Source organism: Erinaceus europaeus, chromosome 7, assembly GCF_950295315.1.
Source record: "Erinaceus europaeus chromosome 7, mEriEur2.1, whole genome shotgun sequence".
Taxonomy (NCBI): Eukaryota; Metazoa; Chordata; class Mammalia; order Eulipotyphla; family Erinaceidae; genus Erinaceus; species Erinaceus europaeus.
In genome coordinates, this window is record NC_080168.1 from 109,672,225 (window position 1) to 109,685,009 (window position 12,785).

Consider the following 12,785-nt stretch of genomic DNA (forward strand, 5'->3'; position numbering starts at 1 on the left):
TTTACATTCCCTCAAAGACTAGAAAAATACTCTCTTTTCTCATTATCTTCATCAGAAATTCTTTGTGTCCTTTTTGATAGATGATATTCTTATGAGTAAGCTGGTCTTACTGCTGATCTTAGAGAAGCTTTCATTTTTTTTTTCATAATTGGGTATTGCACTGGCTGTAGTTATAGTATACCAAGCTTTCTATTTTTGTTGTTATTGTTGCTCTTTAATCTAGTTTTTTTCCTAAAAACTATTGAAAACAAGATACTGAGGTTTCTAAAATGTGTCTCACTTCTATATTGTCAAGTTTTTATTTATATATTTTGGGGTTCTGCTGTTAGGTAACCATAACATAAGCTTATAATTATTATATTTTCTTGATGACTTTTATAATCTTGTTTTGTCCCTCATAACAATTTTGGCATAATGTGTATTTAGTCTAAAATTATCATTTTCATAAACTCTTTTAGCTACATGGAATTTCTTTCCAATTTTACATTTTCCAGCAATTCATAGCTTTGCAGTTAAAGTATAAGCAATGTTTTGTTGGATCATAATTGTGTTCTGATTTTTTCAAGACATTTATTTATTTATTTGAGAAAGCAGAATACTGTCAGCTCTGGTATTTATATATAATCCCTGTGAATTCATAGTGAGCTATCTTGATAGTTATTATTTTACTTGTTTCTTAAATGGAAAATGTATTATTTTACATTAAAGCTACTACTCATTAAAAATAAATTACTTCTGACATAGTCAAACTTTGTTCTTTACCCTCATTTTATTCACTACTTCGGTTTTATTTTACTTTTTATTTCCTAGAGATACAGAGACAAAGAAGAGAGAGGAAAAAACACCCCAATGTGATAGGCGACAGAATCTGACTAGGATCCAACACATGTCAAAGAAAATACACTATCCAGGTAAACTATATTGCTGCCTCCATTCATTATTTCAAAGAAAAGCTAGTTGGAGAATATCACTTTTGTTACTTTTCTGTATATATTTATATATTTCTTTCATTACACAGATTACAATTAACAAACTCATAGTAATCTACTTTGAATCAATATAACCATAGCTTCTGTAGTAGATAGAAATAGACTTTAATACAGCTTTATCTTTCTGTAAAACATGCTACTTTGTACAGAGGATATTCATTCCAGAATGATGTAAAGATTCAATAAGGAGGAATAGCACCCCCAAAAAGATAATAAGTGGACAAAATTTAAGATTTGCCCTCTCCATAAACCAAATTATCACTATAAAAATCTTGTGGGCAAAAGAATTTTCATTCTACTTCCAGTGAAATTAAACCTTTCGTTAAATGCATATTTTTGAAGTGGCAGACTTTTATTCCACATTATGTCCTCTTTTCCCCTTTGGAGTTAATCAAGAAGTAACACAATTCAAAAGTTGATTAGTTCACCTATATCATATAATAAATCCCTTGGTCCTGAGAACATTTTGTTCCAGTTAAGCAATTGTGTACAATTCTGAAGCAATTTGGTCTGTAGGCAAGAAAGTTTGGTCTATCTTTGGCAAGTAACAAAAGATACTCAAGTTAATAAGAGAATACATATTCATCTATAACTTAAAGTATCCAAAGTTAATAATTATCAGTAGAAATCAAGAAACTAGGTTCAGTAGAATGTACTTTAGTGAAACAATGTTTTGTAAATACCCAAATGTTTTCTAATATTATCATAAACACTAATTGTTAACTTTTGCTACAATTTTCTTTATATTAAATAATCTATACAACAATGAATTGTCAACCTTACAAAAATGTGTATGTTAATCAGTTTTAAATAATTTAACTACAAATAGAGGATATTACTGTTCACATTAAAAGCTTCATTAAATATTAATTAATAATTTAACTCTTGACTAAATAGAACTCAAAATCAAATTAGAAGGATTGAAAAAATGTAGGTAATTTCTTTCAAATATTGATAGGGAAAGGAAATGAGATTTGAAGAAAGGCTATTGAAGAATGTAAAGAAGAAAAAAATTGTCTTTAGAAACCCTTTTTATGGGGTCATGCAGTGGTTCACCTTGTTACATTACAGTGTGTGAGGATCCAGGTTCAAGTCCCTGGTCCCCCCTTACAGGGGGAAAGCTTCATGAGTGGCGGGGCAGGGTTGAAGGTGTCTCTCTATATTTCCCTCTTCCCTCTCAATTTCTTTCTGTCTCTATCCAATAATAATTAAATAAAAATTAAAATATAAAAATATTTTTTATAAAATTAGATTAAAAATTAAGGTAAATAATAAAGAAATGCAAGTAAAAAAGAGAGAGATAACTAAAAACCAGTTTGGAATACAATATTATCCTATGGTTTCTTTTGTTCATTTCTTTATGCATATACTGAAAAACATATTCATTTGTTTAAGAAAGAAATGACCCTTTGGATTGTATTTATGAAGGCTTCCTTCACTTGTTGATTCCTTAAGGTGTAGATGAAAGGATTCAAAAGTGGTGCAACTGAAGTATTGAGTACCGCTATTCCTTTGGAAAAAGATATTCTTTGTTTGACTGAGGGTTTAACATACATGAAGATGCAGCTGCCATAAGAACACAATCATATGGGAAGAACACGTTGAAAAAGCTTTTTTCTTCTGAGCAGTTGAGGGGATTTTTATAATTGTTAATCCAATATAGGTGTATGATATTATCACCATTGCCAGTGTGGGGTCACTGAAGCAGAAATGAATCCCATTGTTTCGATGAGATGTGTGTCTGAGCAGGAGATCTGCATGAGAGAAGTTGTGTCACAGTAGAAATGGTCAACTACATTAGAGTCACAGAAGTCAAGGTTTAGGCCTAAGAGGAGAGGGACAAAAATGGTAAAGAACCCACCCAACCAACAGCAGAAGAGAAGAACAAGGCAGAGCTTACTGCTCATGATGTTTGTGTAGTGCAGGGGCTTACAGATAGCAACATAGCGGTCGTAGGACATGGCAGCCAGCAGGTAAAATTCAGATGCTCCCAGCAGGAAGACAAAAAACACTTGAGTGGCACAACAATTATAAGAAATCTTTTTGTCACCAGTTGCTATCATAGCAAGCAATTTAGGGATGCATGCAGTAGTATAGGAAACTTCTAAGAAGGAAAAATTTCGAAGGAAAAAGTACATGGGGGTTTTGAGATGAGTGTCCACCAGGGTGAGTATGATGATGATCAGGTTGCCAGTGACGCTTAGCAAGTATGTGAAAAGCAGGAAGACAAACAACACAATTTGCACTTGTGGATCATCAGTCAAACCTGCAAGGATGAACACTGTCACTTTTGTACGATTTCCCATTATTGTGGTCTGCTTTTTCAGATCCATAGAGAAAAAAAAGGAAAAGACAAACAGCAACAATAACAACAAAAAATGATCCAAATGGAAAAGTAACAGTGATATCTAGTATTTACAGTACAGTTAACAAAAAATATCCTAAATTATTAAATTTTATTCATGTTTTAAATATAGTTGTCCCAGTAAGATTAACAGTTTGCATTTTTATTTTCAATTTCAACTCCATTACAGAATAACTTTTACGGCCCTCTGACTTAATTATTTTAATGAGAACAATTTGGAGGGACGTGTGACTTTTAATGCATCAAAATACTTTTGCTTCATCCCATGCGAGATTTAGGATAGTAAGCCATTTTATTTTAATAAGTTTACATACTATAATCAAATTGATATTTGCTATTAAAAGTACATAATACCTTGCATGAAAAATGCGCATGCACACACAGAGAACTAAACATCATTGGTAAATAAGGCTACATAAGTTTACAATTTTTACTTAGCAAGTTAAGCTCAAATTGCTGATTCCTACGTCAATATTTGGCATGGCTAATGAGATTCAATTTAAAGTAAATCAATATGAGATATCAGAAGTAATTATATTTCCTATAACATTAGTATTTCCATCCTATTAGTTTTGTTATCTTTCCTACTCTTCATGAAGCTTATTTAAAAAATCATCAGGAACAGTCTAGTGGTTTTGTATGCAAAATAGGAAACCTCATCTTTCCTCTGCAGATGATGTCTCTGGAAACAAAAAGCAAAGAAAGAAACAGAGATGAATCTTAAAGATATATAATCAGGTAAATACATATCAACAGGAATTCATGGTATTTTTTCTGATATAGTAAAAAGTATAGGAAGATAAAGACAAGGCTCTCTGGAAACCTAGTGAGGTTAAGAGAGGTTATTTACAAATAAGATTGTGAGTTTGAAGAAAAATATCCTGAGAAAATTTTAGAGTATTTATATTAATAGATGCACTATGGAACTTTATATGTGATATTTAGTAAAAGATGGTAAGAAAATGCTTACTAGGAAAATTCTCTCCATTTTCTTTTATTATTGTACTTGCCATTATTTTTGTCTAAAATATTTAGTGAAAAAAAGAACACTTTTGATATCAGTATAGTCTAAAGAGATGAGATGTGAATATTTGGCAAATCTCAAACACATAATGAATTATAAAATAATGTTAATAGTGACATGCATTTCCCTATCATTAGGATACTCAAACATTCAAAGATAATGACTATGGAAACATTAATTATCTTAATTCTCAACCTGGCATATATTAAGTCACCTAGAAAACTATAGATCAAAGTTAAGTTTTTATTTTTATTTTTACCAGAGCACTGATCAGCTCTGGTTTGTGGTGGTGTGGTATTGAATCTGGGACTTCGGAGCCTCAGGCAAGAGTCTCTTTGCTATGCATAGCTCCACTCAAGTGTTTTTTGTTTTTAAGTTTTTCTTTTAAAACTGTGTTTTGAAGAGTCTGAAAAATAACTCAAGATAGTGCGCCTGATTTTCAAGCACAAGATCCCACTCAACCCCACTCCTACTGCAGCTCAGTGCTAGGGTCTCTTCCCCTCTCTTATTCTGTCTTCTGTCTCTGTCTTTATAATCTCTGAAAGTTGACCCAGATCAGTGAAGTCCTAGTGATGAGAAAAATATATCCACTCGGTACAAATAATTATAGTAAGGATTACTATACTGTTCTTACAACAATGATATCTCAGGAAAATATTTTTAATTGACATCCGCATTAAACAGTAAAACATTTGAGAGTTTATGATGATAATAGTTAAGACACTGTTTATGCATGAGGATGTCAAATTAGGTAATTGCTACACATAAAACATACATTAATTTAAAAGGCATATACTCTGTGTGTGAGTGTGTGTGTGTGTGTGTGTGTATGCACACGCTAATACTTAAGAATAAATAAAAATATGTAAGTAATAGCTAAGATAGTATACAAGAGTATTCTAAGATAAAGAAATGAGATCTGCCACCACAATAATGTTGATATATATGGGTGAAAATAGTTATTTCTTCATGTGCATTATTTTGAGAGCCACATAACCATGAGGTAATTAATCTCTGTATTATTTCTTTACACAAACTTCTCCAATTACAATGAATATAGGAATATATATATGTATAAAAGGGCGTTTGCTATGTCAAAGTTACTTGTTCAACATTAACACTTATACACAGCACTCCAACAAATTGAAAAAAAATAAATTCACATAAAAAATTAGAAGCTAGGTCTCTAAAAACAGTGAAGATCAGTTCTTTTGAGTATTGTAGATACTCATTGAATTTTAATAAGAAAACGGCTTTCAATACTAAGTTTCATTTTACTCCATTTGCAATACTAAGTTTCATTTTACTCCATTTGTTTGTATCATGATTAAAATGGTTAAGAAAAGGAAATGGCAAAATTAGAGCAAGACTGCTTAAAAGAACTCTATCAGGAAATATAGTCTTTAAATTTAAATAAACATACCAGCTGTTTTCATCTTTTTGACACCTAAGCGGTTGCAAGAAACTCTTAAAAACGTCAACATCTTAATTCAGAGGAAATTTTCTCCATTTTGTTAATTTACACTTTTTCATCATGCTGAACAGAACACAGTGATATTATATTCCTTTCCAAATAGATCTTACTCTACCAAACAGTTATTGCTTTTTATCTATATCTAGCAAGGTTGTAAATAAAATAGTTGCATTTAGTTTTTGCAGAATTTTAGATGAAGGTTTTCAACTTCCACATTAGTGCAGTTTACTTACTTTGACATTAACTAGGTTCTAAGCATTACATATATTCCCTCTGTAAAATAAGTCAACACTTGATCTCATGAACTATTTATGCTTTCTGTGCCCTAAAGCAAATTATTTTTAAGATTACAAAAATATGTGGTCTGGGAATTGGCGCAATGAATAAAGCACTGGAGTCTCAAACATGACATCTGAATTCTATCCTTGGCAGCAGTGATGTCTGGTTCTATCTCTTTCTGCCTATCTTCATGACTAAATTAATAAATAAATAAAATATATTTATAAAATTCTCAGGAGGATGTGATACCCAAGAACACCACTCTCAAGGGATTGCAAATACATGTTATTCAGGCATTCTCCCAAGGCACTGAATACTTAAAAAGTAGAAAAAAATAGATTTTTAAAATCTACTTTTAATGATGTCTCCACACAATTCAGTGTAGATTCTTATGATAAATTTTTGTCTTCCCAGTCACTTAAGTTTTGAAGTTCCAGATGCATAGAAAAAATCTAGAAAAAATATTTTAAAAGACTATTTTATTTGACAGTGGGATATTGAAATATAAGAGAAAGAGCTTAACCCCACATAGGAAAAAAAATTTAACTTAGGCTAAATAGCCATTATTAATTCTTAAACAACAACAACCAAACCAACATCTGGTGTTCTGTATGTGTTCTAATTATATCTTTTATTTAATAATACCTTTTTAATATTTTGTTTATTTATTATTGGGTAGAGATGGAGAGTAATTGAGAGAGGATGGAGAGGTAGAAAATGAAAGAGACAGAGAGATACACCTGTAGCCCTGCTTCCATCTCTCATGAAGCTTTCCCCCTGCAGGTGAGAAGTAGGAGTTTGAACCTGGGTCCTGGTGCACTGCAATGTGTGCATTCAACCAGGTGCAACACCACCTGGCCCCAATTTCCTTATTTCTCTGTCATGCCAGTGATTGAACCCAGACTCATACAGGTGAAGCAAGAACTCTATTGCTGAACCACCTCACTACAACTATTTTAATATAATTTTATATGAGAAAGACATTGTGTGCGTGTGTATGAAAGAAAAGGTGAGACCAAAGCACCAGTCCATTGTTCATAAAGTTTGACTTGTTTTGTCTTTGTAGTTTTTTTATGAAGTCCAGGGAATTGAACCTGGGGTACCAAACAAGGGAAGTACACTATCATTAAGCTACCTTGTGAGCTGTCTATATCCTGAAAGTCATTTTCCTACCATGTAGTCATTATGACAGTCTCTAGTGATTAATAAGCTTTTATTTTATGTTATCTGCATTATCTCCTGAGAATGTAAATGAAGATAGCTGTGTGATTTTCAGGGGGTATCCCTTGGTGTAAATAATTTGCTCTCTGAGTAGGAAGCAAATAATGGTCATACTAAAAACTTTCATGCCTGAGGCTTTAAGATCATAGAACCACCATAAGCCAGAGCTGAGCAGTGGCCTGGTCTCTCTCTGTCTCTCTTTCATTAAAAACTAATTTAATTTAATTTAAAAAGTGGGGAAAAGAGAATTTGCTCTCCTCACCTATTTGACACACTCTCCATTGTAATATATAAGCAGAATAGCAAGCCATTTGAAACCATGCTTAATTATAATTACATAAGAATAGTGAATGAAAATAGAACCCAATTTCTGAAACTGGAACAGGCCATAATAGCTAAGAAACACAATTCTGTTGAAGATTATCAGCCTGGAAGATATGCAACAGCCTGAACACTTAAATAAGATAAAAATAAAATTGAGTGATCTGAAAGGTGATACAGTGGATAAAGCACTGGACTCTCAAGTATGGAGTCCCAAGTTCAATCCCTGGCAGCACATGTATCAGAATGATGTCTGCTTCTTCCTCTCTCTCTCTCTCTCTCTCTCTCTCTCTGTCTCTCTCTCTCCCCCTCCTATCTTTCTCATTAATAAATAAGTAAAATCTTAAAAAATAATAATAATAAATTTGACTTAAAAAGAGCACAACTGGAAAGTGTACCAGCTTTGTTAATTACATCACCCAGGTTTGGGTCAGGAAGTGTCAGTGCTGTGGGCTAGTTCCCTTTTCTTTCTCTTTTTCTCTTTTTTTTTTTTTCTTTTACCTCTAGCATTATCACTGGCATAATGATGCTGGCATTATGAGTCCACTGCTCCTGGTAGCCATTTTTTTTTCCATTTTGTAGGATAGGACAGAAAGAAATTGAGAGAGCAGGGGGAGATAGATTAGGAGAGAGAAGGAGAGACACCTGCAGACCTGCTTCACTGCTTGTGAGATGACACCCCCAACTCTCTCTCTCTCTCTCTCTCTCTCTCTCTCTCTGAAGGTCTGATGCTGAAACTGGGCGCTGAAACTCAGTGGGTCCTTGCGCTTAACCTGGGGCACCACCACCAGGCTCCCTTTTCTTTGTTTCTGTCTCTGCCTTCTATCTGAAAAACTATTAGCTCAAAGCAGTGAAGTCCAGGCAAGGACAAAAAGAAAGTGAAATGAAGTTAGTTTTGTTTACCTGCTGGAATGTGCCTTACACTCAACCATGTCTATGCTAGTATTGAAACCTTAGAGTTTTTACCCTACTTGGGGCATAGTAGAGTTATTCTACCACTGTTTCATAGATATAAAAATCACAGGCCTGCTACATCAATGAGAGAGAACTTTTAACTCATACCAGGGCAAAGGATTTCATGTTTTCACATACGCCTATTCTCTCTAAACCCTTGTGGGGAAGCCCTAGTAAATGATGTTTGCCAATTAGAAAAGGTGGGAATAGGCTTGTGGAGGTTTGCATTATCTCTGGATTGGGGTTCCATACTCAGCAGGAGCCTGTCTCAACATGATTTACACAGAAAAGAGCTGACAGGTCAAACAGCCTAAGCCCACACAGACAGGCACATGCTTTTATATTTGAAATTTTAATAGTTTGAATTTAACGTAGTTTCAAAGTCATAGAAATAGACTCAATTACTGAAGGTGGGAGTGAGGAATTTGGCACCAATAACTAATGAAGAAGAGAACTTGAGGCTAGTAATGAGAGATTATGAAAGTGAAAGATGGTAAAGGAAATATGTGGGAAAAGAACAACATTCTGTTTAGTTTCACTGATTTATGTATTTTAACTGTTTTTAAAGGCTTTACTTACTTATGAGAGAGGCCATCTCTCTGGATATAGGTGGAGTTGGGGGTTGAACCCAGCACCTCAGGTTTACAAAGTATGTATTCTACCTGGGTGACAAATCTCTGGACATGACTGATTGTTTTGAAGATTAGTCTGAGTATTGTTACCTTAGTTTTTACATATTTCAGTTTGATTTTAGACAAACATGTTTGCAGTGTGATTACCAACTTCTCTAAAATGTGTTACTTCTATTGTCTCTACTGAGTTGATTAATATTAAAAATATTGAAAAGTTAAAAGAATGTTGTCCACACAATGCACCTATAGGATATGGGATATTAAAAGTCTATAGTTGCAAGTGTTGACAGAGTTACAGAGATCATCACTTGTAAGAGGCCTGCATTATGGTTGAGCCTTCTCTGTCGAATATGTAAAACAGAGCAGCAAGAGTTTATGAAATAATGAAGTGGGGCACGTAAAATACATCACTGTGAGAAGTACTCCAATGCAGAAAATCCAGTTCTAATTTCTCTGGAGAGATACATACATAGATGCTAGACAGACAATAGATGGTAGACAGACTAGAAAACTGCTCAAGACTGGCTTATGGCAGTGCTGGGGATTTAACCACAGGGCTATGAAGCCTCAAGCATGAGAGTACATTGAATATTTAAGAAAAAAAAAAAAAGATAAGCTCATGGCTTTAAAACTATGCTTCACTTATTGTCAGAACAGCATGGTGTTCCCTTGACTGCCTTAAATGTCTCTCATAGCCACGTTACTTGTTGCTGAACAAAGAAAGACCCTCTAATTGTACGTGGTATTACATGTTAGTGTCAGTTAAATAACATTAATTTCCTTTAAATAACATATTTTTCTAGTGGTTGATTTGATATTTCTTTATAGATTTAGCAATACATTTTCAGATCAGTATGATTGAGGCATAGGACTGTTGGTAAAGATAAAGAAACAAAAATTGAAAATACTTGAGGATTTTGAGCTTTACTTTGCAAGCAATACAGAACTATCAATTTCTTAGCAGGAAAGCATCATGCTAGACTTACATTTGGGAATATATTCTCATAGTAATATGAAACAAGGAACAGTGATTAGAGTTTATAAGTTTATATTTAAATAGTAAGGGCCAAGGAGATACTTCAGTGTGTTAGAGCATTAGCTTTGCATGTCTGAGCACCCAGATTTTATCCCCAGCACCACCACAAGCTAGAATGAGCCATTTACTGATGCATCTCTTTCGTTAATAAATAGATAAATATAAATAGCTAATAAATAAGCACACCTATATTTAGAAATAATTTCACAAAATTGCATTTGGCAAAATGTGAGACTTAGAAAAGACTGTTTTTAAGAAAAATCTAAGAAATTCTGCCATGAGACATGGCACATCTGAGACTACTTTTATCGAGTAGAGTTGCAATTCATAAAGTAAATATTTAATGCATGAAGGGCTAGGCAGTGGCATACCTGGTTAAGTGAACATGTTACCACGTGCAAGGACCTGAGTTCAAGTCTAAAGTTCCCATCTTCAGGGGGAAAGCTTCACAAATGCAAAAAAAGCAGTTCTACAGATGTCTCTCTATATCTCTTTTCCTCTCTTCTTTCCCTCTTAATTTCTCTGTATCCTATAAAATTAAATAAAGTTTATATAAAAAGATTTTATGCCTATAAACTGGTGTTATGATGCTTTTGAGAAGTTGATCTGTAAAAGTAAAGTTGCAAATGAAAAGTTGAGACTCTTTATGTGTCAACTTCTGTGTGAATGAAAATATTATTAAAAAATAAAATATATTAGAGGACTGGTGAGATATCTCACTTGAATAGTGTGCTGTTTTGCGGTGCATATAACCCAGGTTCAAGCGCGTCCACACTGAAGGAAGTTTTGGTGCTAGTGCTGCTTTCTGTCTTTCTCTCTTTGCCTCTTTGAGGCTACCTAATTATAAATAAAACATACTAATTATTAAAACGTTGTGATATTATTAAAATCACTTACATGATCCCTACTTGAAATGTATTTTTGACTTCTCTTTCTTATCAATGCCCCCAAATTTAAATTCCCAATTTCACATTCTAACTGTAAATACCTGTGAGGACATTTTGAAAGCAAGAGTATAGATGCAGCATATAAAAGGCAACAATATGCACAGAGGCTCTCATGCCTGAGGCTCCAAAGTCTCAGGTTCAATCACCTGCACCACCATTAGCCAGAGCTGAGCAGTGCGCTGATAAAATAAATAAATAAATAAATAAATGTAAATGAATTTAGCTATAAGCCATATGTGTGTATGTGTGTGAACCCTAAAGTGAAGGAAAACCAGCAATGTAACCTAGACTTTGGAGGTGAGACAGATAACAGTGAGAATTAAAAATGATTTTAAAAATGTATTTTTAAATGCAAACTTTTATGACAAATAATCCACACTTCTTTTATTTTAGTAGTGGTTCATTTTAATGAGAAAAACTCAAATTTTTTGAGGATGTGCTTGAAAGCATCTTTTACTTGTTTGTTTCTCAGTGTGTAAATGAAGGGATTCAACATGGGAGCAACAGAAGTACTGAGCAGAGCGATCCCTTTATTTAAAGACACTCTCTCCTTTGCTGAGGGTTTCACATACATGAAGATGCAACTGCCATAAGAAATGGACACAACGACCATGTGAGAGGAACACGTAGAAAAGGCTTTCTTCCTCTGTTGAGAAGAAGGAATCTGCAGAATAGTTTTGATGATCTTTGTGTAGGAGATAATCACTAGTACCAGGGTAACCAAGAGAGTCAGAATGGCTGAGATAAGTTCCATTAGCTCTATTGTTTTAGTATCTGTGCAGGAGAGTTGTAGTATTGGAGAAACATCACAGAAGAAATGGTCTACAGCATTGGCAGCACAGAAATCAAGCTGAAGGCCCATAATGAGAGCTGGAAAAATGATAATGAAACCAGATAACCATGAAGCAAAGACCAACAAATTGCAGACTCTGCCACTCATGATGGTGGTGTAGTGCAGGGGTTTGCAGATAGCCACATAGCGGTCATAAGACATGGCAGCTAAGAGGAAAAACTCTGTTGCCCCCAACAGAATAGTGAAAAACAGCTGTGCTGCACAACTGTTGTAAGAAATGGTTTTATCACCTGTTGCCATACTGAACAGAAATTTGGGGATGCAGACGGTTGTGAATGAGATTTCTAAAAAGGAGAAATTTCTAAGAAAGAAATACATGGGTGTCTTTAGATGTGAATCCAGAAGGGTGAGTGTGATGATGGTTAGGTTTCCAGCCACGCTCAACATGTAGGTGAAGAAAAGGAGGAGAAAAATGACCACTTGCAATTGTGGATCGTCTGTCAGTCCAAGAAGAATAAAGGTTGTTACTGGTGTGTGATTTTTCATAGTTGCTTCTGTTTAAAAAGAAAAAGTAATAAATGAAATAAAAAGGAGAAAGTCTTTCTGTGATATTTATTATCTTGACATTTTCTACATTGAACTACTCCTATCAGAATGCTACTCATATAGATGTTCCTTCCATGCTCTGCTCATCAAAGGAATTGCTTATAATAATCTAAATTTTACTAAATAATTCACCCCTGTTATTTT

At 33.9% G+C, this 12,785-nt stretch overlaps 1 protein-coding gene and 1 pseudogene across 1 annotated transcript; both read right to left on the reverse strand.

Moving 5' to 3' along the window:
- Positions 1–2,371: 2,371 nt before the first annotated feature.
- On the reverse strand, positions 2,372–3,295 carry LOC103109118 (olfactory receptor 6C74-like; annotated as a pseudogene).
- An 8,347-nt stretch (positions 3,296–11,642) lies between these two features.
- Positions 11,643–12,584, reverse strand: LOC103109119 (olfactory receptor 6C74). Its single transcript, XM_007518125.3, has one exon. It carries the CDS (start codon positions 12,579–12,581, stop codon positions 11,643–11,645), a length of 939 nt encoding a protein of 312 aa, XP_007518187.2. The 5' UTR covers positions 12,582–12,584.
- Positions 12,585–12,785: the final 201 nt, after the last annotated feature.

What these genes read in the sequence shown, in the direction of transcription:
- LOC103109119 (XM_007518125.3), bottom strand. Translation starts at nt 12,581, where the DNA reads ATGAAAAATCACACACCAGTAACAACCTTTATTCTTCTTGGACTGACA.